The following is a 25,072-nucleotide window of genomic DNA, read 5'->3' on the forward strand; positions in this document are numbered from 1 at the left end:
CCGCCGGTGCTGTCTTTTGCGTTGGGAGTCTGGGTTCCTGACAAAGTTTGACTTTGAGGATCATGAGGAGATATTGGGAGGCGCGTTTGGGGAGGGGGTGACGGTTAGTTTGAGGTTGAGGTTTGAGGGGACGGTGATGAGGAGTATTCCGCGGAGGCAGATAACCGAGGGGGAGGATGGGGAGGAGGAAGGGGAGAGGGATTTGGTGGAGGAGCTGATTGGGGAGGAGAAGGATGATGAGAGGACGCATAGGCCGGATGGGACGTGGGAGGTGCTGAACGAGCTGGTGGTGGATCGGGGGCCGAATCCTAGTATGTATCTTCTCTTTGGGGCTCAGGACATGTTGTGTATGCTAACGGGAGAAAAGCAATGTCCAACATTGAAATATTTGGCGACGACGAGCACTTCACCTCTGTCTCTGCGGACGGGGTGTGTGTTTCCACACCTACGGGTTCGACAGCGTACAACCTCGCGGCAGGGGGGTCGCTTTGCCACCCTGAGAATCCCGTCATGTTGGTCACGCCCATTTGTGCTCATACACTGTCTTTTAGGCCGATTATCCTGCCTGATACGATTGTGCTCAGGATAGGGGTGCCGTTTGATGCCCGGACGAGCTCCTGGGCGAGCTTTGATGGGCGGGAGAGGGTGGAGCTGAGGCCGGGGGATTACGTGACGATTAGTGCGAGCAGGTTCCCCTTTGCGTGCGTGCAGCCTCATAGACCGCATGGGAGGCGGTCGGGGGATTGGATCAACAGCATCAGTGCCAAGTTGGGGTGGAATACGAGGCAGGCGAGGCAGAAGCCGATGAAGGGGTGGGAGGGTTCTTAGAGGGCTCTTGGAGAAACCTAGAGAGGGCTTTTCACAGAGAGATTGGACTGGCGTTTGCGTGGTAGGTGATCTTTGACATATCTCAAGACACTGATTCCAAGACGGTGTAAGGAGATGGGAAAAGTGGATTCTAGCGAGGCGTTAGGGTGATCAGCGAGCCTAGCGGGGATATATCAATGATGTAACAAGTAATGAGAATGTCTTAAAAACAAACGCAGTTGATGATAGAGATGGAAGGTGTAATGTTGGAGATGATGTCAATGTGTGAGAGCGCACGGGCCATGTGGTGTTTGTCACTCGTTGCCTACACTCAGTCTACCGGTAACCTTCTTCTTCAGCAACACAATCTACAATTCAGCTTTGATACCGACATCTTCGAAATCTGTCCCTCTCAGGAAACCCATATCTCCATTTCTCAGTCGAAAACGGGTTTGCCTGAATAGAACCGGTGACAGTGACAATGGAGTCAGCAGCAACCAGCAAAACAGCCTCCTTCTCCCTGCCCCTCCCACACTCCCTCGACAACAGAATCTATGTCAGACTGTCACTCAAGTCCAAAGCCCTGGTGGTGTTTTTGACGACGGCTACGTCTGAGGAGGCGGGCCAGGCTACACCGTTGGGGTCGTTTGTTTATGCTTTGCCTGATGTATTTTTTTTTCTTTTTTTCTTTTCCGTTACTCTACAACATACACTTACTAACTTGGAGACAGCGATACAACCCCTCACAACCCCTCTCAACAGCACTCTGCACGGTGGAACCGACGCTAGAGTTCACGACGAGGATGGCGAGGCTGCTGGTGAGGAAGATGGGGAATGAGAGGCCGGTGTATGTGGGGAATTCGATCAGCTTTGCGAGCACGGGGTTGGGAGGGGTGGTGGAGGAGGAGATGGAGGGGTTTAAGGCTGTTGTGGTGGGGATTATGGGGGTGTTGAAGAGGTGGGAGGAGGAGGAGGGTGGGCAGAATGGGGTTCGGGAGGGGGTGGAGGGGTTGAGTGTTTCTTCTTGATGGGATGGTCTTTGGGGGTGAGAGGATATTAGGAGTGAGAGGCTATCAGGGGTGAGAGGCTATCAGGGGTGAGAGGCTATCAGGGGTGAGAGGCTATCAGAGGTGAGAGGCTATCGGGAGTGAGAGGCTAGTGGGAATGGGCTTGGAACAGTGGCAGCTGATCTTGTCATTTCATACAACTCTCTCATAAACCATTCGGACATGTGTCCCACGAACACAGATGGAAGGTCATTTGGTCTGGTCTTGACGCTGGCTGATACTACGACGGCACGGAAGGGTGGTAGCTACCAGAGATGTGATAGCTCCGGGAGCGGCAGTGAAATCTGGGGTATGAGCACCTCTTGAAACAAGGGCATTATAATTTTTGAGAGGAAAAACAAAACAAGTGAAATCATAACAGCTCTCATAGCTTGAAATATTTCCAGTGTCTCTGTCTATGAGTAGATGTCTAGGTTTGAGAGCTTGATATGTGAACGTTGGTGAGATAAAGCCTCTGATTTCGAGATTCAAACAGTACTATATTCCAAGATAAGTAAACAATTCCATTATCCGTCGAAAATAAATATCCATCTTCAACAAGAACGGTCGCAGAGCTCTCGTGAAGAACAGGATAATAAAGAAAGTCGAGAAAAGCAGGCACGCTGCAGCACGGAAGGTGGCTTGGCGTGGAGGGGTTGCCCTCTCTGGTGGGGCACGGGCACTCAAAAAGTGGCAGAGGAGGAGCAAAAGGCCAGAGGGGCAGGAACAGCAGGGCACCGGCGGCGCAAACGGGTGAGCCACCAACTCGAAGCAGCAGCATCGCATTTTGAAACGAGGAAACTTGGGAAGAGAACACTCACCCGACACCCGGACAGCATACAGTGTGCTGCTAACCAACAATAATAGCCCACACCTCAACCTGAGGTATGTCAGTCAAAACTCCATATCAGATCGAGCTTGAAGATCCCACAGGCCTGGTAGAGGCCGGGAGGCGGCATACGCCTCGTTTCGATTCTTTCTTTAGATAGCTCTAGTGCCACTTCCTCAGTGTCTTATCCGCACATGGAAACTTTGCGAAGAGCAATGCGGAGGCTAACAATAACGAGCTTCACACCCCACTAGCCCGGCATCAAAAAGAATAACCACAATAATAACACACACTACTTACTCTACACCTCTGCTCTCTCTTCTTCTCTCTACTACTATTCCTCCACCGTACTTTCAACCCCCCCAATTCAACCCCCGCCCTCGCGATACACACGGTCGTCGCTTTTTCCAACCAGCGCATCGTCACCACTGACCACAGCAACCCATACCCCGCAGCCCAGGCGCAACACCAGCGATCTTACCTCCATCCTCATCATAAACACCACCACCACCATTGCCCCCCAGAAAAACACTCAGCAGGACAGAGTCGCCGCCCGCCATGAGCTGGCAACCAAACCAGGAGTCCCTCGGGACACTCGCGACATGTCTCCGGGACTCGCTGAGCGGCTTCAACAAGACCGCCCAGAAGCAGGCCGAAATTGTGAGTTGCGATGGTCGCTGTGGAAAAAAAACCAAAAAAAAATAAAAAATATTGCTGGCGCGCCCAACTGACTGGAGATTGCCGGCGCAGATGCTCACGCAAGCGAAAGCGAGTCCCGATATCAACAATTACCTGGCATTCATCTTTTCGAGTGCCACTCCAGCGCCGGGCACACCGGTGCAGCAGCCCACCGAATGGCATGTGGTCCGATCTGCTGCCGCCATCATGCTCAAGAACAACATCAAGAGCAACCTCAAGGGAATCCCCGAAAGCAGTCTCCAGTTGATCAAACTGGCCATTCCTCTCGGTATCCAGGACACCAACTCTCAGATCCGCAGCTTTGCTGGCAACCTTGCGACCGAAATCGTCCGTTGTGGAGGACTTTACAGCTGGCCTGAGCTCCTCGAGGTTCTGCTCAAGATGATTGGCAACGAAGGAAACCAGTACTCGAACGAGGCCCAAGAAGGTGCCATGGCCGCCATGGCCAAGATCTGCGAAGACAACACCAAGGTTTTGGAACGGGAGCAAAATGGCCAGCGGCCGCTCAACATCCTTCTCCCCAAATTCATCGAGGCTACCAAGAGCCCCCTGCCAAAAGTCCGCGCTCTGGCCCTCAAGGCCATCAACGAGTTCACCCCAAGGAAAAGCCAGGCCATGCTCAACGTTATCGATACCCTTCTCCAGCATTTGTTTTATCTCTCCGAAGACAAGTACCCCGATGTGAGGCGAGAGGTGTGCCGCGCCTTTGTCCGGCTGGTTGAGACCCGGCCCGACAAGCTGCTGCCTCATATCGGAGGTTTGGTCGACTACATCCTTACCCAGCAAAAGAGCGACGACGAGGAGCTCGCCACAGAGGCGGCTGAGTTCTGGTTGGCTGTGGGCGAGCACGACAATCTCTGGCAGGCCCTTGATCCCTACCTCGGCAAGATTATCCCCGTGCTTCTGGAATGCATGGTGTACAGTCCCGAGGATATTGCTCTCTTGGGAGGCGCGTCCGACGACGAAGACGAGGAGGATCGAGAAGAGGATATCAAGCCAAAGTTTGCCAAGAAGAACTTGAAGCGCGGCGCTGCTGGTGCTGAGGAGGGTGAAAGCCAGGAGGACAACGGCTACGAGAAGATGGCCGAGGAGGGTCTGGAGGAGGGCGAGATCGACGACGAAGATGAGGACGACGACGGCGATGAGAACCCAGATGAGAAGTGGACCCTCCGCAAGTGCTCTGCGGCAGCGCTCGACGTTTTTGCTGGCGATTTCGGCGGCAAAGTCTTCCACTCGATTCTCCCCTATCTGCAAACAAACCTGAAGCACGAGGACTGGCCACGCCGCGAAGCTGCCGTGCTTGCCCTCGGCGCCGTTGCCGATGGCTGCATGGGTGTTGTTGTGCCCCATCTGCCGGAGCTTGTCCCCTACCTCATCAGCCTCCTTGAGGACCCGGAGCCGGTGGTCCGTATCATCACATGCTGGACCCTGAGCCGGTATTCATCATGGGCTGCGAGCCTCACAGACGGGGCCCAGAAACAAAGTTACTTTGAGCCCCTCATGGAGGGCATCCTTCGCAGGATGTTGGACAAGAACAAGAAGGTGCAAGAAGCGGGTGCCTCGGCCATGGCCACCCTTGAGGAAAAGGCCGGCAAACAGTTGGAACCGTACTGCGGGCCGATCATCCAGCAGTTTGTTCTATGCTTCAGCAAATACAAGGATAAGAACAGATGGGTTCTCTATGACTGCGTCCAGACGCTGGCCGAGCATATTGGACCGGTTCTGGCTCGCCCCGAGCTTGCTGGCCAGCTCATGCCCACCATCATCGACAGATGGCAAAGAGTACCAGATCAGTCGCGGGAAATGTTCCCCTTGCTAGAGTGCCTATCCTACATCGCCATGGCGCTCGGAGATGCCTTTACTCCTTATGCCGAGCCGATCTTCAACAGATGTGTCAACATCATTCACCAAAACCTCGAGCAGTCCATGCACGCCAAAACAAATGCCAACTTTGATCAGCCTGACAAGGACTTTTTGGTCACCAGTCTTGATCTTTTGAGCGCTATCATCCAGGCCCTGGACAACACCAAGGCGGCAGAGCTTGTTACAAGAAGCCAACCGGCCTTCTTTGAGCTCTTGAGCTTCTGCATGGAGGATCCTTCCGACGAGGTGCAGCAGTCGGCCTACGCCCTGGTTGGTGACTGCTCAAAGTATGTCCCCGAGCAGCTGAGGCCGTTCATCCACAAGATCTTCACCATGCTGGTCAAGAAGCTCGACCTGGACGACATCTTGGACGAGGAGATTGACAGCAGCTTTAGCGTTGTTAACAACGCCTGCTGGAGCGCCGGCGAGGTGGCGATGCAGTTCAAGGAGGAGATGGCGCCGTTCGTACCAGAGCTGCTGCGGAGGTTCGTCGAGATCATCTCCAATCCTGGTGTGCCTGGCGGCGTGGTCGAGAACGCCGCGATCGCGTTGGGCAGACTGGGTCTCTTCCATGCCGCCATCATCGCGCCTCACCTTCCCAAGTTTGCGCACGAGTTCCTCACCGTCATGGACGAGGTCGACACATCGGAGGAGAAGGCGACTGCTTTTAGGGGATTCTGCAACGTCGTCGCTCAGAACCCGCAGTCGATTGAGAATGTGCTGCTGGCCTTCTTTTCGTCGATTGCGAGGTACCAGGACTTGAAGCTGCGCAACCCCATCAAGCAGGAGTTGCATGAGGCTTTCTTGAGTGTAAGTTTTCTTCCTTGCATTGGTTGTTATGTTAGATGCTAATGAACACGACAGGTCCTCAAGATCTACCAGCAATTGATTCCGGGGTTCGTCGACTTCCTCAACAAGCTCCCGCCACAAGACCAGCAAGCACTCAAGACGACATATGGTCTCTAGGATCAAGGTTATTGCCGTGGCAGAGTCTGAGCGCTGGCTGCATTGTGGGCTTGGATTCACCAACGGACGGTGAATGTCATCGGGGTTCGCGAAGGGTAGATTCTCACCATCATTGCTACTGCTGTTGCTACTGCTCTGATCGTGTATTCTTCATGACGAGAGAGAGATGAGTGGGGATTTAATAGAAACACAATGTGTCCCTGGCAGCAGCTCATAGGTCCCCCCATTCTTGTTTCCCGAATCATCAACCCAACAACACATGGCACGTTTCACGAATGAAAATCATGCCCCCCATCCCCTTAGCGGAAGAAACATCATTACATAAGTAGATAGTCCGGTTTTTACTCTTTTCTTTCTTTCTTTCTTTCTTTCTTTTTATTTTTTTCCAGCTTTGCGGACTTTTCAAAAGGAAAGAAGAAAGAGAAAGTGTATACCATACCCTTGCGCTCTTTTTTTGATGGTGTGTAATGTGGAGTGATTGATGGTTTTGGTAGTAGGTAGGTTTCTTTGAGATTGTTGATATCTTGATGGATTTGTTGCGTGTTTTTCTTAGGTAAATGGTGTGTGACTTTTGTGATTGGTTTTTTTTTTTTTTTTTTTTTTTTTTTTTTTTTTTGCTTGTGAGCTGGAGTGGGGAGAGGATGATGAGTTGGTTACACAGTGAGGGAGTTGAGTTGTGTTCAGCGGAGGCAGAGTCGGGGTTTGTTTATTTCCACCAAGTGGAGAGCAGGTGAGGGAACGATGAAAGAGTGGAAGCATTTGGGAAAGTAGCGAAGAGGGTTGGGAGTGTCATTACCGAGAGGGTGTGGACTTTTGAAGGTGGAATAGGAGAGGAGGGAGGACACTACAAAGGGAGTTGGGCTTGTGTGGAAATAGGCCTCATGAAAGGATGGGCAGAGGAGGTGGATAAAACATTGAAGGAAAGGTAATCAAAAGAGGAGGAACATTGACAAGGCAAAAGCATTTGTCATGGGTGGTGGACCTGATTGGAAGGGTCAAAAAATGGTAGATGGTATTTTTCTTTCCTCGAGTCTTTAGATAGGAAACAACTTAGCATAGCACGACAACAGTAGATAGGTATATAGCGTTAGGTAGATAAAAACTTTTCTCGGTGTTTTGTAAATAGTACATGTAGTTCATCTACTCCAGATAATGTCCCTTTTCCCTCTGCGCTACTTTCCATTTAGGAATCCAACCCCTTTCTTGTTGCACATACCTGAGTAAATAACCACCTACCCATTCTTCTTGCCCTGGAGTTAAGACACATTATCCACAGAGGCCCCCGAGTGATGTTGGTACCAGAACACGCCTTGGAAAGGTACTCGGTGTCCTACCGACCTCTGGCAGATAATGACTTTGGAGGTGTCTCTGCAAGTTCCACAAACCATCTACCAACCTTGTTCTGAGGATGGTCAGCCGACATGCCGTCCAACGGTCTGCTTAATACCAAGGGAAGCACGACAATCGCATATCAAGTGGTGCAACAATATACAATATAGAACTACAATTTCCTACATTCCTATCCCCTTAGTATTCCCCTTACCTGAAAACAAAACCAAGTATTATACAAAGGTCAACAGTACCCTATCAAACAAATTCTATCATCCGGCATCCGGCATCCGGCATCCCTCGAGTCCATCACCTCAAATCCTGCCGTTGCTTATCCCGCTTCCCAGAACCTCATCATTCGCCTCATCCCCGCCTTCCACGTATGCAACAACATCTTCTCGACAATCTTCACACAAGTCCAGGCGCAGCCAACGGCGAGAGTCCAGGCCGAATCCTCATGGACATAGTTGTGAACGACTCGGCTACCTGTGCGGGTGTCGGCTTCGACGCCTGCATCGAGGTGGTAGAACGGGCGTCGGGACAAACTTTGTGGCTTTCTCCTCCTCCACTTCTACCTCAGGGGAGTCAAGTATGAGGCTGAAACACCAGTTTTCACGCCGAAAGATGGATTCTATGATGGCGGTTCCGCTGTCTTGAGGAAACACAGATCCCCGAGCAGGAAATACCTACTTGTCGCCGGCGGGTGTTCGTGCTCCGAGACCACTAGCATTGACGATGATGTCAGCTCGGAACTCACGCATGAGTTTTTCTTCCTGTAGATGAAGAATCTCCCTTGATCTCACGGGTCGCGGAGATTGCTTCCTTGAACCTGACGGTCTTCATCAAGAATTCCATAGCGGTATGAGTGTCTATAGCCGGCGCCTCGTGTCTGTAGCCCCATTTCAGCCTAACTGAGCCAAGATAGTTTGTTGCACTCAGGGCGTCCTCCCATTCTCGAAACTCGAATGTATTCCAGTCTTCAAGTGGAAGGCTTCGATAACCAGCCTTAAACTTCCCGCGGAAGTCTCCATACCCGGTGTCCAGGCGCGCAATAGCTTGCAACTTTCTGTGGTGTTCGCGCGCATTCTCCTGAGTTTGGCTGTCAGCCCCCTGCCTGTTATCCTTATGACTGTGATGGGAAAATTGATACAGTGCGATCATTCTGGCTCCGAACTCTTCCAGCTGACTTTTCTTGGCTAAGTGCTCATAGAACAGAAAGCTGTGCATCGCCCACAACCGAGCCTGCGCGGGCTCGGGGAACGCAACCGCAGGAGCCCGGTTCTCTGACAAGCGACGACCACTTGGGGGGTACTCCCACAGAGCTCCAGCAGTCTGAGAACACATAGAACCATCCTTGTTTGCATCCTCCCCGTACCATTCTTTGGCAGCAACCGAGACACGATAACCCCTATCCAGAAGAATCCAGGCTGTCATCAATCCACTGACCCCACCTCCGATGATGAGGACCATCTTGTTGTTGTTGTTGTTTTCGGTGAATTCTTGAGCGAGTCGATTGGTAGCACCAATGATAGAATCTGCATCATCTATGAGTTTCATCCCTCTGGTACAAACATCCTCGGCATTTCTCGAGGATACTTTGCTTCCGTCGATTTGAAGCCTCAAGCAAGCATCACAAGCCCCTTGGGTGGCACGCGTAATCCTGTGGGCGGAACTAGCGGCGGTGCCCAGCAGCTCCGCGTACTCCCGAAACTTGCAGAAACCGTAGGAGCCATAGTCATTGTAGTCTTGTAGTCACTAAATATAACATCATTGGCCCTGGCGACGATCGACTTGGAAATGTTGGTGGCGGAGTGGTGATAGTAGGTAGCGGGCTTGATCAGATGGTCAGTGCTGGCTCCCTGGAAATCATCCGGCTTGGACAGGAGTGTTTCTTGTTCAAACTCTTTGATGAATGTGTTGAGATAATCCATAGCCATACAAGCCTTACTGTAGACGGTCTGGGTGTCCTGCCACAATCCATGGGAATCACGGTCTTCTCTGGCGAGCTCGGCATACGAAATCGAGCCTCTGGAGAGCGAGAGGACACCTGTCCCGTCATTAGATGGGAGTGGAACTTGGATGATCGGCATGGTTGCTAGGTTGGACTAAGTGGATGAAAGCCGTAGAGTGCCAATGTGGGGAGGCGTGAGTTGTGATGTTGAACGGTGGGTGGTTGTCGAGTATGCTTTTATGACCGATCCAGATGATCATCAGATACGACCAAAATAGAAATAAAGAGGTTGGTTCGAAGTTTGGGAGGAAGTCGTGAAAGTTTGTTTGAGGGAGAATTAATGAGGGTGGGTGGTGAGGTTGCAGGAGTGACTCGGCTCGACTCTTGCAAACCGTTAGTGATTTTGACGATGTGAGAGCCAGTTTTCGAGAGAAAAAAAAAAAAGGTTCTCCAGGAAGAATCAGGCATCAGTGCGAAATTGTTGCTCAAGCCAACAGTATTGCGCAATTGCTCTAGGGCTTGTGGGCATGTTTGTTCCTTCCCAGGTTGGAAACCAGTCAGTCGCTCTTTCCCTGTGGGAGCAAAGGGCATGAAAACATGATCCGTCAAGTGGAACTGTGATCACACGGCTACCTGGACCGCTGCAGTGATACAGTTGATCTCACAGTGAGAGGTTACAGGTATCTTAAGATGGCCTTTCAGCTAAGGTCAGTGATGCGTATGGTGAAGGACATGAAAGCAGACATGCGTTAATAACACCGCAGTAAGACTTCGAGCCCAGGGACTCACGCTATGGGTTCTTTCATATATCAACCCGAGCCCAAATTCAAGGCTATTCTTATTCACCGCAAGATTTGCGTACTCAGGGGCGGGCAAGCAAGTCAGTAAACAAAGGAATACATACATAGCCCAATACTTGCCGATTCTGTTCAAGGTGCCATTAAGCGACTCGATAACCCAGTTCTTACCAATAAAAACGCATCTACGGCAAGAAATATTTCCAGATGTATGATAAGAATAGGAGATCGATAAAGGAAGAGATTTCAATGTTCAAGACCTCATCAAGCTTCTCTACAACCCAACTCTTGACAACAGAACACACCTCCAGGGCAAGAACATCTACATAGCGAGCATTGGAGGTCAAGATTTCTGAGGAAGAGGTTCTCAACTGCACAGCTTAGAGCACTATCAAGCATCTCAATATCCCAGCACTTACATATACACGGCAGGACATAATCTCCAATGTATGCCGCATTGGATGTTCAATGAGGAATATTTACATCTTGAGGGTTTATCCATCTCACGCTCCCAACTATCGAAAAAGAGGGGGCGGATGCTTTCGTTGAGCAAGCCCCACATATACCCAACTTCCAACCCCTGTTTACAACAGTCATCCAGTGAAAAAGCTGCGTGGCGCAGCGGAAGCGCGCCGGGCTCATAACCCGGAGGTCACTCGATCGAAACGAGTCGCAGCTAAATCTTTTGGTAATATTTTTTTCTATCCCTAATTTTTTTCACCCTGATCTCCTCCACACAATCCGTCTCTCTCATTTCTGCTCATTTTTTAAGCATCACGAAATTGCAAAGGAACTCATGTTTTGTCCAAAGTTTATTTCTTTATATTATTAATAATTAGAGATCCTCAGGCATCCGCCCCTTTCCGCTGTCAATGTCTACGCTATATCAACCATGCTAGTCGTCATTCCGTGAAAGGGCAGAACAACAAAACATGATCAGCAACATGATAGCAGGGCAAGATGGCCTCTCTCCACACCCAAGCTAACTACAACATTAATCAATACAGCTCATCGACCACACGCTATAATAGTGATCGCTGTACCCCACCCTTCCCAAGTCCACCACCCAATCCCTCAAGAGTATACGCCCGGTATTTTCCTTCCCTTTTGCTCCCCGCTGAAAAAGCCAAGCAGAGAAGCCAAATCAAAACAAAAAATCCAACAAGACGCCATTCCAATGCAGATCCTGAACACCGCAAAACCAAAAAGGCCGTGTACAGAAATGTTCCCTTATGGTTCCCTCCCAAAAGGAAATACAAGATTAATAGCCAGAGACCACACATACACACACACAGAGAGAGAGATTAAAACCCTTCCCAAAACGATAAACAGAGTCCAAAAAAAAGCCAAAACAACAGATGCTATGCAGTTGGGTATCAGGATCCAAAACCAAAATGCCAAAAAAGGAGTGTGTGCCTATGCCGATTATATGCAGGGTTCGTAAAAGGAGTGTCTAAGTTGGGTATCAAATCCGTTCGATCCGGTAAAAGTAAAGGAATGTCTATAGTTCGATGTTGCTGGACCAGCCGGGACAAAGGAGCGTCGGTAAATATGTGTATCGTAAGGAGCGTCGTGCATGAAAAATGCAAGTATTAGGTAAGTTTCGTTGCAGTCGTAAAGGAGCGTCGTGTGCATTGAGAAAAATGCCGTGGGATAAGCTGCGTTGTGAAGATCAAGGTTGTGATCGCCAAAGGAGTGTCGTGTACATTTGCGTCTGTGTTGAAGCGTGGAAAAACAAGCGAGAGTGCGCTCCGGAAAAAAGAAAACGAGAAACGGAAAAGCGAAAGTGGGGATAAGGATGGGAGGTTGGGGGCAGATCATGGGCTACATCATCTTTCCCTTTCCCTTGATGTCATCCTGAGGAGCCGTGAGGGCGGGAATCACGGTGTTGTCGAGACTTGGAAACCTGGAATGTGCTGACATCACTGGCGTGGCAAGCAGCGGCGTGAGGGGTGATTCTGGAAGCGGAGGGTATTGAGCGGGTCCGGGACTCAGATAGGGCGAGTGAGCAAAAGACGAAGACGGAGCTGACATCCATGGCTGCTGGTCCTCCTGTGGCGTGTGGTCTAATGTTGTGCTCGAGTAGGAAGGCCTGGTCGTCATCTTGTCAATCACCTTTGACTTGTGGATTTCCAGAGGCTCCTAGGCCCACGTGGACTGGATTGGAGAAGAAACGAACCCGACACTGTAGCGGTGGCTGGCAGGACCCATGACGGGAGAGGCGGCTGAGTAGGGGACCGTCCAGTTTCCAGAATCTTCGAAGTCGCTGTGGCCGGCGTCGCCAAAGTCGCCATAGACGCTCGAGACGGGACTGTAGGCGCCGTAGGGGCTAGGGATGTTAAGATACTGCTGGTTGCCAGAGTGAGGGAACGGGGATGACAGCTGCAGAGGGCTGACAGCGCTGTTGGGAACAGACAGGTCCTCGGTGCTGTAGCTGAATGACACGCTGTCTCCATAGAAGTACTCTGGAGAAGCAGCGGGAACCATGGCCGGTGAACCGTCGTTCATGTAGAAGGGCGGCGCCGTGTACTGATGGAATGCGGGCGTGTCAACAGGATGGGCCCAACCCATGCGGGAGCGGAACTCGTAGACTGTGCCGAGGGGGTGATCCATGAAACTGAGAGAGGTCTGGCCCCTCTCCGAGCAGCTGAGACGTTGATGGATTTCCTCGATAGGCTTGACGGTAAGGCTTCCAAAGTAGGCTGCACCAATGTCGGGGAAAAGACGCTCCATCAGCAAAGCGGCCGTGTAGTAGTGAGCAATCACGACCAACGAGTTGGGGGAGCAACTGCTCTGCTGCAGCATATCGACAGGAAGCCAGAACAGCCAGGTGCGCAACGCCCTAAGGCGCTCAAACTGCTGGTGCAAAGGCTGGGTTAAGACGATCTTGCGAGAGCCCTTCATGAAGGCAATGAGCTGCGTGATGGGCTTGGGGCTCTCATGGCTCTGCTTCAGATGGTGCTCGAGCTTCTGCAGCTGCTTCAGAGTCCGCTGGTAACTGTCCATGTCGGCAGCGCATGGCTGGCTGGGCTGGTGGTCCGGGGTGGGCGACGGAGGGCCGGTAGGGAACGTGCTGCTCTCGGCGATGAAGTCGCCAAAAAGGGACTCGTGTTTCCAGGATTCCATGGCATCGATAATCTATTTCGTCCGAATTAGTCGGGCGGTCGCGGGGGCTTGGCACAACCTTTTTTACTCACCGTTGAGGTTCCTTGCATGAGTTCGGTCCAGCTCTTCCTGTATCGAGGTCAGCCCTGGTCGGTTGTAGCCCGGATAGCTGCAGCATATTGCTTACCAATCCGTAGCTTGCCACGACAGCACGAGCGAAGCCGCCAGGATGGCGTCGGAGTTCTCCCTCGAGAAGCAGCCGATGGCTTCCTGAAGGCGGTTCAGCGCAATGCCCCGGTGCTCGTAGGCCATGTTGCCCACCAATGGGCAGTCGGTCAGGTGCGCAAGGTGCGTGGCGGAAAACGCCAGCAGCGCATGCAAGACATAGTCGTAGGTAGCACCGATCTGGATGATTCTAGAAAAAAAAGAGAAAAGGGGCACTTGGTCAGCAAGGACGACATGGGATGGCATGTGTCAGGGGTCCAGCCTTACGTGGGAATCCGCCGCGTCCAAAGCGTGAAGCCATTGGCATTGAGGCTCTCCATCTGCTCGCTGATGGACGCAACATGGTGGATCAGCCTGAGCTGGTCCAGAGTCAAGTCACAGGGTGTCGGTGCAGGATAGATGTGCGGGAATGGGAACACCCCGGTAACCTTCCACTGGTTGATCTCCTCCTCAATCTGAGGGGTCCACATGAGGTCGGGCTTGTCAGGCGAGCAAGACCTCTCATCAGGCTGAGTGATGTCGTTGTACGGGCAGCGGACCTTGTGCTTGGTGCAGTTGCGGCTGAAGATAGAGTTAGTCATTTGTCTCTGAATTTTGAGGGATAAGCCAAGCGTACCATTGAGGGAAGCTTTCATCACATCTGATGTGGCGGCGCTTGCTGTGAAGGTTGTTAGTGAAAACATGCCTGACTGCCAGCCTCTCGACTCAGCTTACCAAGATTCACATCCCTTCCGGGACTTGGTGTGGCTCCGACGAGGAGGACCACCACCGGGACCGGCCATTATGAGAGATACTTTGGAAGATTATGAAAACGAAAGAACTGAACTGGCTGTTAGCCTCCAAGCCAAGATGGAAAAACGAGAGACACCTGAAGCCAGGCGGAGGAGGTCAAGAAAGGGTTGGGAGTTGCTGACATTAATCAGAACACACAGTCAGTGCAGTGCGTCCTGGATGGGATAGCGAACGTCGTGAGATGCGGTTGGGGAGAGGCGCACAAAGTAGTGTAAGGCTGACACTATATTGATGTTGAAGGACAGCACAAGGCTATGTCCCCGCTTGGCGCAGACCTGGAGGCGGAGCTTGGAGAAGATGGGTAGCCGAATGAGTCAAAATGCCGTGCGAGAGAGAGCCTGGTTCCTGAGTGGAGATGCGTCGAGGAGGCAAAGGCTACTGCTGCTGCTACTTGCTGCTACGTGTGATGATGGTACGGTAACTACTGGTGGCGGTGATAGAGTTTGGTTTGGTTTGGTTTTCGAATCTTTTGGAGATTCTCTTCCTTTCCGGGCCGTTTTCCTTCTTCTTCCTCTTCTCTTGGTGTCCTTTTCTTCCTTCCCTTTCCTCAACAGCAGTCAGTAGCGATCGTGTGGTTGGTTGGTTGGTTGGTTGTATGCTTTCTAGAGTGTGTTTTTGAGAGAGATATGCTGGCTGGATGATGATGTTTCGGGATATTGTCTCAATCCTCCTCTTCTCTTCAACACAACAAAATAAAAACAAAAAAGAAACAAGCGAATGACAGGAGTCGACGAGGACTTCCTTGGGGTGAGTGCAAAAAGCGAATGTGAGTGGTGGAGATGGGCAGCGACGAGGGCTGATTCAGCGATGGTGATTGTATCTGGAAGATCAAAGAGAGGCGGAGGATGGGGCCGTCGGGGGGACTGCAAAGTTAAATAGCACCCCAATGCACGTCCTGGCTGGGGACAGGACAGGCCGCCCTGTCTGCGGGCTGCGGGCCAGCACCTGCCCACCTCCTCACCCAAGAACACCCACAGCAAAGCGCGCGCATTGCCCCATCGGGAAAGGAAGCCTGCCAGGCCAAGACATCAGGGCTACACCATGTGCTGGCACCCCACCATCTGGCTTCCCTTTCCAGCTAGACCGTCCATCCATTTAATCGCTTTATTCGTTAATGTCTCCCCCTCCGTCCCATCTCCATCACGGCTCTACCTTAGCTCCCCCAGAGCCCTCTCCCGAACGGCGTCCTTGTTGAAACCGACGACAGCACGCCCCGTTACCCGTCAACTGGACCTCCGACGGGAGCCAAGGCCCGTTGCTATCAACCACACCTCACCCACTGGACTAGACGCCGGGGCAGCGGACACTTGTGGCGGTTGTCTTTTGTTGAGCACCTTAATTCATGCCAGCCAAGAGTAAGTAACTTACTCTGTAAATCCTAACCCATTTGCCATGCCTCGAATGGTGCTTAGAAATTTAGAATGGTGCTGAGAAACCCATTCGACCTGGGCCCGTGCAGCATCTCCTTGTGCCATCGAAGCGCTGTGGAAGCTGCCAGCGTCCAGCAGCAATGCCGGGCTCATGCGAGCGCCGTTAACCGGGTATGCTCTTGTGTATTGTTTCTCTCCCCTCTGTACTATAAAATCCCCAAGAGGCAAAAGTGTGTGCAGTAGGTAGGGGCCATGCTCAGGCCATGGCTCCCCCCGCCCAATCCATGCTACGTTAACTCAGAGGTCCAGTTGTGCGGGAGGATGGCCCAGCATGACGACAGGCCAGACGGCAGCCGGCCCCAATGTCAGAGCAGTGAGTGACAATGAGGGAAGCATTTTTTGTGGGATTATATTAGCGGCGGGCACTAAACAGACAGCTTACAAGACGGTTCCGCCGGGACAGGCCGGAGAGTCTGTTTGAAAGGAGGCGATGAGATGATGGAGAGATTGAGTTTGGTCACCTGCCAGGGCAAAGCTGCTGTGACAGATGGGATGCTCCTTTTGGGTCGAACTCCGCTTGGTGCTTGTTCACAAAACCACAAAATCGTCCCAGCACAAGTCCCAGTGAAAGAGATGGCGAGCCTGCGAATGGGAGATAGGCCGGGGAAATGGCCGTGCTGACTGCTGCTGTCGTCGGTCGACACTCCAAAGAGCGCTCTGACTAGCCGCCATGGGGTTAGCGCCCCTTTGCAACAGAACACGAACTGAGGCGGAGCAGCGGCAGGTCGGCTTGCCTCCTTCTCCCTTCAATATTACTTTTGTACCCTTTCTTTCCACCATTGGTGATGCTCCTTTTTCAGGTCACTCCTATGTTTTCTTGACTGCTTGTTTGGGTGTGGTCTGCGCAGCAAATGGTGAAGCTTTTCGTCAGGTGTGGCCCACGTGGATGTCTGTGAATGTCCCTGGCCGACGCCTAGCCTAGGTATAGCCGCGGTATTCGCTCCAAAGAGCAACTTTGACGCCTCCTCCCCCAGCCAGTCGACCTGCAGCATTACGTACTTTTCACACCCCATCTCCGATATTTTGATCAGAGACAGCAGCGGCATCTTACCGTTCTCGTGGCCTCAGTCCTGTGGCGGGGTTTGATTGCTCTAAACACAATCAATCTTTTCTTTGCTTCTGTTTTCTATGAGATTATCAGATTGCAAGGAGGGGGCGGGAAGGGCGTTGTTGCAGCAGCCATTGTCAGCCATCACCATGGATGACTGACTGTCTTCCTCTGTCCTCGTCCGCCCCCCCCCCGCACCCACTTACTCGATTTTGGTCTGTGGGATTCCTCCTGCATAGTTCCTAGCAGCAAGAGGTTGGGACTTGCAGTTACAGCCAGTCTCGTGCAGCGCGCATATTATGTAGCGCAGGGCCCTTTTTGCTTTCATCAGAAGAGAAGTCGTCTGGTGTGGTGGCATGCGTACTGCAGGACGTTGGCTTTTTCAATATTTCACCCGTTCTTTCAGTAGAAAAGAAGCATGTAAAGTCTTTAGGGAATAGGGAAAACACCACCATGACCACAATACCCGTACGAGGACTTTTGCAGACGAGCACCTGTCCACCACCCAACGTTCAACCCAACCTATCCTGGCGCCAAGCATCCGGCGAGGATCATATCATAGGCTAAGAGGCTCTTCCTTTTGGCATGCCCACCAGGGCAGCAACCATTCCCCATTTGACGCTGGACCGGATCGCGGTTGACATTGGTTCTGGCGGGGGCACTTGGGGAGGCTTGGGGTGCACGCCGTCACTGTCACTAGCATCCCTCGGCGCACTCCTCGCTCTGTCTGATGATACCTGATACAGTAGCGTGCTGTTCCGATGTTGGGTGACCCCCATTGCCAGTTGAGTTTCAGGTGCTTCGTAACTGGGCCTTTGGGACTCGTGCCCAGCCCACACTGGCTGCAACGTCAACTATCGGTTGATGCGCTGATCTGATTTTTGTGATGGAGAAAGAAGAAGGTGAGGAGAACAAAGATGACGGCGGAGAGAACTGCCGGTTTCCCCTGAACCCCACGAAAGGCCGCGTTGCCGGACGACGACGGTGAGCGGACGACTGGGATGTGAAGAGGCAGGTGTGCTTCCGAACCCCCGGTTTCCGTGCCTCGCCTCGGCGGTGTTCCCCTCATGAACCATCAGTTTGCATTATGTCATTGCCCGATGCTGTGGAAAGCAAAACTCTCTCGCTAGTAACGGTGTCGAGCTTTCGAGCTTCCATGAACCTGGGAACAGCAAGAAGCCAAAGGAACTTTGATAGCTCCAGTTTCCACTTCGGTTTTCCCGGAGCGTCCGCCAGTCGGTGGAACTCCGGTTCAAAGGCACGTCTTGCGTCGGGTTAGCCAAAGAAGAAAAAAAAAAAAAAGGCAAACGCCTCGCTCCGAAAGCTTGCAGCCATCATGAGCAGATCAGAAGCCAGCGTTAGCAGCGATACCGCAGTAATACCAACGTCGATGACCCTCGTCTAAACACGTGGACCCAAGAACCTAGACATTACCCAGGATGACGCAGCACATCGCTTGGAAAGGTGAGCGCAACGACGGTGAGGGTGGAGATGGGCACTCGGTGTCGTGCAGGACCCTGGTTCGATCGGGGGTTATCTTGTTGAATTGCTGCCCTCTGGTTGGATGAAACAACCGTTTTCTCGTGTCCATTTTTGGCTGCCCGTCCCTGCCGCTTCTTTGGTCCCTGTCCATTTGAATGTTTTCCCCTCATCACACACCCCTTCCCTTCCTCTTGCTGATGACCCTTTCTCCATTCTCCAACTTTCTCAATCGTCAAAGTGGCTGTACACCTCGACGCTTACCGGTCACTTTCTTTGTTGTTCATGCTACTGCACTGCAGTACTAAATGATCTAAGCAGTTGTTGTCCCGAACATTGGCTCGGTAATGAATGGGGGGGCTAGGCAGCAAAGACTCCATTCTCTGGTTCTCTGGATGAACAGGCCAGGATCCGAACTTTGGGCTGCCTTTAGGTTGTTCCCGGCGCCAAGAAAACAGGGGACTTTTCTCGCCGGGTGCACCCATTCACCGCCTCATTTTTGGTGGTAGCAAAACAGCAACAATCACCAAAGTCATTCATTCATCAAACGCCTCGGTTTTCCCTTTTGCGCTTCCCTCGGCCCCCTTGTCCGCTTCCACCGCGCCGTATGGGTAACATCACAGAACTGCGACCGCGTGGCCCCATGGGTTCTTGATTCGGTAGGTATCTGCTCTTTGCTTGCTTTGAAAGCTCATTTCATTGTCCGAGGGCAACAACAGCATCGAAAGATGTTTGCTTCCTTCCTGATGCTCGAATCCCAATTCCCAACTTTTTTTGTGGTGGATGGCTTTTCTTGTTTGGGGATAGCGCTGTTTCTAAATAAAAAGTTAACCTTTTTTTCCTTCTTTCCCTCTTCCGGCAGACGTCTCCACACTGACGTTCTTTGCTTGCCACATTCGGCCGAGCTGTGGTCCGCTCGTCCAATGACATTGACGGCACGTAGATCCTCGCTACTAGCAGACGAAACGACACTGTAGAAGTAATAATTTTCTGGATAATACTTATCAATCTGTACAACGTTCCATGCCTCTACAGTTATTCTTTTCTCTCTTGTTCTTTTATTTCCCAACGGAAAAGCCGAACATTTCGGTCTCCTTTTGCCTTGATGTAGCACACAGACACACACACAACTCAGCTAACAACTCACACCAGCTTCCACAATCGACGCCTTACCGCCGGCCTCCTCTATTTTTTTTCGGCTCCCGGCAGCACCGTGTGTCCAAACCCCCGGGGCACGCGCGGGGGGCTTGGCTAGGTACCTATTAGCTCACTCCGTCATCACGGGTAGTGTGTTGTCGTTTCTTATCAATCTATTTGTTTTTAGTTGACCAGATCAGAACCAAAAAAAACCAAGGAAAAAGCTACTTCCCCAAACCCCCAACGGACTGGGCGATTGGCATCGCGGAATTATGGCCGCCTCCTCCGATCCAGATTGCAACGGTTGGGGTGATCAGCCCGCATACATACTATAAGGACATTCCATGCGCGCTAATGACACTGGAGAGGTTGGAGAAAACCTCTGCTTTCTCCAAGTGATGAGGAAGTACCTAGCTGACCCCGCGTTGATAGCCGATTGTCCTCAGGCGGGACCGGCAATAACGTTTACGCGATGATCACCTACTTACCCTACCCTACCATGATATGATCTGATAATTTATGGAGACCCTTTTACCCTCAGCTGTATGTGATCGTATGGATCTAGATGCTGAGTGGCTGTCTTTTTGCTCTTAACGCATGGGCGGAGGAGGATGGATCCAGCGGGGAGTCGGGTCATAGCTTGCAGGGCGTTGGCAGAGTAGGTAGGTAATTAATTCCCTTTTGTGTACCTTTCCTAACACAACTTGCAGCACCAATGAGAACAAGAGGCAGGATGTATGATCCCTGCTCCCTGTCGTCGGATCAAGGTTTCTGGTGAACGTTGAAGAAAAGGGTAGTAGAGGAGGGAGATAAGCGAGGATGGGGGTAGTTTACACTGGGTAGGTACCTAACCCACTACTCGATCCTCGGTTTCTTTTTTGCTGTTGGTTTTTTCCCGCGGGTTTTTTAGCATTTTTTTCTTCCTTTTTTTCTTTTTATTTCCGTGGATTGTGATTTGACGGGTTTGTGGTTAGGGTGGTGGTGGGTTTGGTTCGCTGACTGGCTGGCTGCATGCTGTCACAGCCCATTTTTCCACACTCAGCTCCAGAAAAGCAGCAGATATGGTTTGCCCCGCGGAAAGGTCAGGTAGGTAGGCTGTCCACATTGCAGTGAGCGTAACTTCTGCAGAAGGGTCTGCTGCTTTTTCTTTTGCTAATTATAGCTCGGTGTGCGTGCCCGATCTTTGTGGGGGTGGTGGTGGTGGTGGTGGTGGTGGTGTACGGACCTTGAAGCAGCCACAGTGGATGGGGAGAGTGCCATGTGATGATTTATGGTTCTGGTTATGACCGGGTGGGTGGGTTTTGGTTCTCAACAAGTACACCACCCGGAGTCGTTTCCGAAACCAGTAACGGGCGGTACCAATGTTGAGGGAGAAGAGGGTGGGTGGGTAAGAAGCCTAACGACAACATGATGGAAGTGTGACTGGAGGGTATTGTCATTTCTCCGTGGTGGCCAACGGATTTGTGTCACGTTGGGAGCCTAAGCTGTTGAGGGCATCACGTTATCTGCTGTCTGGCACTTTTGCTTTCAACGGTCGGGACATTTGCTTGATGTTGGGTTCTCCACAACCATACACTCAAAACACACGATCGATGACCAGTCCAAACTTGGTCAAAGGTTGGTGAAGGGTATCACCAGGCTGGATTTGCAAAGCATGGTATTGCATAAGGTACCCTTCCGACATGCCCCAGAGTCCTCGGCACGGCCTTCATTCGCTCTCTCTCCGCCTTTGTCTATTGAACCTGATTAAGGTTTGGTCGATCTCATGCTGTCAGACTCCAAAATGCGGTGAGGATGGAGGCCACTGATTAAGAGGCTTGAGACGAGCCAGTTATCTTTCCAGAAGGAGGATCTTGTTCGGTGTCTTATGCTGTATCACCGGTGAAGCTCACCACCCGCGCATATTCGGGGGATCGGGGAGGGTAAAGAGGGATACAGAGTCAGGGGTAAGGTGGGATGCGGAAGGGGAGAGCCGATCTGTGTCGGGTGGGTGCTTTGATGGAAAGGGGGAGGCTTACTGCCAGCGTTGGGGAGCATATCGACCAAGTGCAAAAGACCGTCCGGTTTTGACGTTGTTATTGATGGCTTCCGGTATGGCATCGGGCGTGATGCTCGACCACGATGGGGTCAAAGAGGGGCCTTGGCATGGCCACCACCGTGTTGGTGTTGAGGGTCAATCACATCATGGCGAGAATGATATCTGACGCAGGGTCAGAACATCCTCTTTCACTCCTTCCATATACACAGCAGATCGTGTCCGGCACGTGCCTTGCTTCTCATGTGCTCACCCAGCTGGCGAAGAAACACAACTATCGCCCCGTCTGGGGTGTCTCACATCTCAGGATATCATCTGAACATGGATCAACCACGTATCTCGAATCCCACAAACTTAAGCTTCACCGAAACATGCATTTGACACTCCCGAGCGGTGGACGTCTGGGCTTGCTTTTCTGGGGTTGGCTGACAACACCGTTGTGTTCAGGAGAATCATCGAGAAGCCAACATGGATGAGCCCTGGGGGTGAGACTCCAATGACTATTTTGGTTCTCTTCTAGAAATTAATTGGCTTCCATACCAGCTGGGACTCGGGCCTCAAACGGTTGACGATGTTGAAGATGTCTGAGATGAACGCCCTGGATTGGCCCGAGCAAAGACCTGGGGAAGACTCCCCAGGAACGCTTCGGTGGCACAACAAGCCTTTCAGGTTTTGTTCGTGGCAGGCAGGTTCAAGCTTCTTCCCCGGTGTTCTCGGCGGAATATTTTGATCTTCCTTGGTGATATCAGCTCGTGTTGCAGAGCTGAAGCCGAAATAGAGGATTGGGCTACCTCTCTTCTTCGTCATGTGCAACGTTGGCATGAAGCTCGAGAGCTGGAGAGCCAACAGATGGTTGTTACTATCCCCGGGGTTGTCAGCGGTGGAGTTCAGGATCGGACCCGGAAGCCACAGCCACGGCCTCGGTACGTTTTTTCTTCTTCGTATGTGCTACACGATGCTAGTCTGTGATCTCAAAAAAGAAAACAAAAAAGCACAGGGCACATCTCGTGAGATCTGCTCGGCAAGGGGATCAAGATGCTGATTGGGTGTTTGTTGATATTGGCATTGGCCCTTCATCAAGTTTCGTGAGGCTTTCTGCGTCTCGACTAGGTTGGTGATGCTCACAGGAACGCTTACGGCGGTCCAGGAAGGTGAAAGCGTCACTTACACCGCTCTCACGCATCAACTGTGGTAGTCTTGTGTTTACTTCTGCTCCAGCGGGCCGACTTGCCCTTTCGCCCTGCTTTGTGTCGTCCAACGGTGATGTTTGATCCAAGGGGGGCAACGGGCAAGGGGCATCACTCAGCTGCGGTCCACCGGATAGGGATCAGAATGTCAGGGGGCAACTTGCCAATCAGAGCCCAAAAAGCCCAAAGGTTCAATGCATGAAAGGCTGACCAATGGCTGACGATGCCACAAGATCAAAAGATGCCCGAAATCGGCCGAATATGGGGGGATGTTACTCATCTTCACCTTGTTGTCGATTTTTTCTTTGCCTCGGGATGCGCTGGCTCTGTAACATCGCCATCAATATCGAAGCCAACAACAGCTGATGGGAGAAAGGCAAGGAAGGAACATGACAGTGAAGATGACCGCATGCATTTGCCTTTGCATTTGCATAACTCAATCCAGTTCACAATAGGCAGGCGAGTTGCTCTTTCCTGGCCTGGCCCCCCCAACTTCAGATTCTTGTCAGTGGTGCTTTCCCAAAGTGTCATCCCGCTCGAGCACATGCCCCTTCCGTCTGTCTCCCTACTTGACCCCAACCTCAAAGCGAGGCGCAGTCGTCAAACAACCCACCTTTTTAACCTACCACCAAATATGCACACAACATCGCATTTTATTGTAAATTCCGTAAGAACCACGGAACAACAACTCTCAGTCCATTCGCTTCCCAATCCCGATTCAGGCACAGCGCATAATGTGCCCGCCGCCGCACGTCATCTCTGGTCGGTACCTGCTGAGCTTAACAGAGTCCTGGTAAATAATAATCATCAAACACAGCCTCACTCACCCTCACCAACAGCCAAACCGCTATCCCTCAACTCCTTTACCGAGTGACGCGTCTCAACTGTCAATGCCCCCGCAGGCGACAGGTCCCTACATGCTGACGTGCATTTGTCACGTTGCTTGTTGCTCCCCATCTCATCTCCCTCATCAGAACTTTGTTGGTCTGTTGTTGGCGGCTGTGAGTTTAGCATGGGTAATATCTAAGTTACACAAGAATATGGCCGATGTAAACCCATCTTATCACAGTCGTCTACATGATCAGATACTACAATCCTCAAACCTCATGTATAGAACTTGTGTTTATTCCTCTCTACCATCTTGTTGTAACTCAGCCCTCTTTCTCGAACGCCCCCCCCCCCCTTATCATCCGATTTGACACTTTGCGAGGTTTGATACCTACCTCCATTTTATCTACCGGTCCACGACGAAACGGGGGTACTGGACGGGGGCTATCCCGGAGTCGGAAAAGGGAACCGAGGCATGACAAAGAGATATGTATCAAAGCTTGGTTTCTTTTTTTTTTTGGTGTACCGGAGACCCGCGAGACCCGCGAGACCCGGCGGATGCCGAATTGTTGTTTTTTTGGGAAACCTCCTCCCACTTCCCGGACTACCTGGATGCTTGTCCACCCGCCCGCCCTACTGCCGGATCTCGGCATGGGACGGAGGGATGGTCCTTGAGGGTAAGGGGGTCCGGGGTGATGGTAGAGAAAGTGGGGATGGGTGAGGTAATATGAAATCATCGCCGGTAGGGAGAGATCCCCGGCATCAAAACAGCACATCGGGAGGGAGGCTGGCTGGTTGGCTGGCTTGCTTCGTTTCTTGGAAAGGGAACGTTAACTTGGGCCTTGAAAGCATGGTCAGCCTCCCTCGGTTTCTTTCCGGTTATTTCGATTACTGGTGTACCTAGGCTGGGTTCATGTATAGGGAACCAACAGACTTTTGGGGGTTTGAATAGTGATCCGGGATTGATAGGCAGTTGGGGATGTTGTCAAGGGTGGGTCGGGGGCGGAAATACTAGGGATGAGGGGCCGGTTATCTGGTTCGACACTTTTGTGAACGTGGATATGGATGGGTTTGGGGGAGATCGGCTATCTGGCTTGAAGAACAGGAAGAATAAAGTTATTGGTGAAGAATGGAACTCGGGGCGGGGATCTGAGCTAGGTGTTGTTGTTGGTCATGGACCATGGGCATGGATTTCATCTCGGCTCTACGGTTGTTCTACCTGCCATGTTCGCAGTCAAGGAAGAGGCTGAGCTGGCCGGGAGGGGAGATCACGGCTATTACGGATCCTTTTTGGAACTTGGCGGTTCCAGTGTTGGGATAACCTCGTTCCTTGGATGTATAATCAAGAGTACTTTCGCATTACATCTGATGATCTACGAAGATGAGATCCCTGGCAGCCTCCTCAGCAGTCCGCATTGGTCTCCGTCTGGACTTTCTTGGTGGAGTATCAGAGTCTTTCGGGGGAGAGGGAGTGAGGTGGCCGATGTTGAGTACTCACTGGTGCTGAGAGATGGGCGAG

General features: G+C 51.8%; 5 protein-coding genes across 5 annotated transcripts, besides 1 other annotated feature; 3 read left to right on the forward strand and 2 right to left on the reverse strand.

Annotated features, from left to right (window-relative positions):
* Position 1: 1 nt before the first annotated feature.
* PODANS_2_3590 (uncharacterized protein) lies at positions 2–828 on the forward strand (the record flags this gene model as incomplete). The annotated part of the gene is made up of 2 exons (XM_001911074.1): positions 2–311; positions 368–828. Coding segments are annotated over 2 exons (771 nt in total), but the record flags the coding sequence as incomplete, so codon positions are not given.
* A 460-nt stretch (positions 829–1,288) lies between these two features.
* PODANS_2_3600 (uncharacterized protein) lies at positions 1,289–1,835 on the forward strand (the record flags this gene model as incomplete). Its single annotated transcript, XM_001911075.1, has 2 exons — positions 1,289–1,474; positions 1,539–1,835. 2 exons carry the CDS (start codon positions 1,289–1,291, stop codon positions 1,833–1,835), a joined length of 483 nt encoding a protein of 160 aa, XP_001911110.1.
* Positions 1,836–3,240: 1,405 nt separating this feature from the next.
* On the forward strand, positions 3,241–6,210 carry PODANS_2_3610 (uncharacterized protein; the record flags this gene model as incomplete). The annotated part of the gene is made up of 3 exons (XM_001911076.1): positions 3,241–3,342; positions 3,433–6,054; positions 6,109–6,210. 3 exons carry the CDS (start codon positions 3,241–3,243, stop codon positions 6,208–6,210), a joined length of 2,826 nt encoding a protein of 941 aa, XP_001911111.1.
* A 2,082-nt stretch (positions 6,211–8,292) lies between these two features.
* On the reverse strand, positions 8,293–9,096 carry PODANS_2_3620 (uncharacterized protein; the record flags this gene model as incomplete). The annotated part of the gene is made up of 1 exon (XM_001911077.1): positions 8,293–9,096. The coding sequence occupies one exon, from the start codon at positions 9,094–9,096 to the stop codon at positions 8,293–8,295; it is 804 nt and encodes a 267-aa protein (XP_001911112.1).
* A 1,798-nt stretch (positions 9,097–10,894) lies between these two features.
* Positions 10,895–10,966, forward strand: a tRNA (tRNA-Met).
* Positions 10,967–12,429: 1,463 nt separating this feature from the next.
* Positions 12,430–14,399, reverse strand: PODANS_2_3630 (uncharacterized protein; the record flags this gene model as incomplete). Its single annotated transcript, XM_001911078.1, has 6 exons — positions 12,430–13,425; positions 13,485–13,521; positions 13,580–13,807; positions 13,885–14,178; positions 14,234–14,275; positions 14,332–14,399. The coding sequence occupies 6 exons, from the start codon at positions 14,397–14,399 to the stop codon at positions 12,430–12,432; spliced, it is 1,665 nt and encodes a 554-aa protein (XP_001911113.1).
* Between the last annotated feature and the right edge of the window lie 10,673 nt (positions 14,400–25,072).

This window comes from Podospora anserina, chromosome 2 (assembly GCF_000226545.1).
Source record: "Podospora anserina S mat+ genomic DNA chromosome 2, supercontig 2".
NCBI lineage: Eukaryota > Fungi > Ascomycota > Sordariomycetes > Sordariales > Podosporaceae > Podospora > Podospora anserina.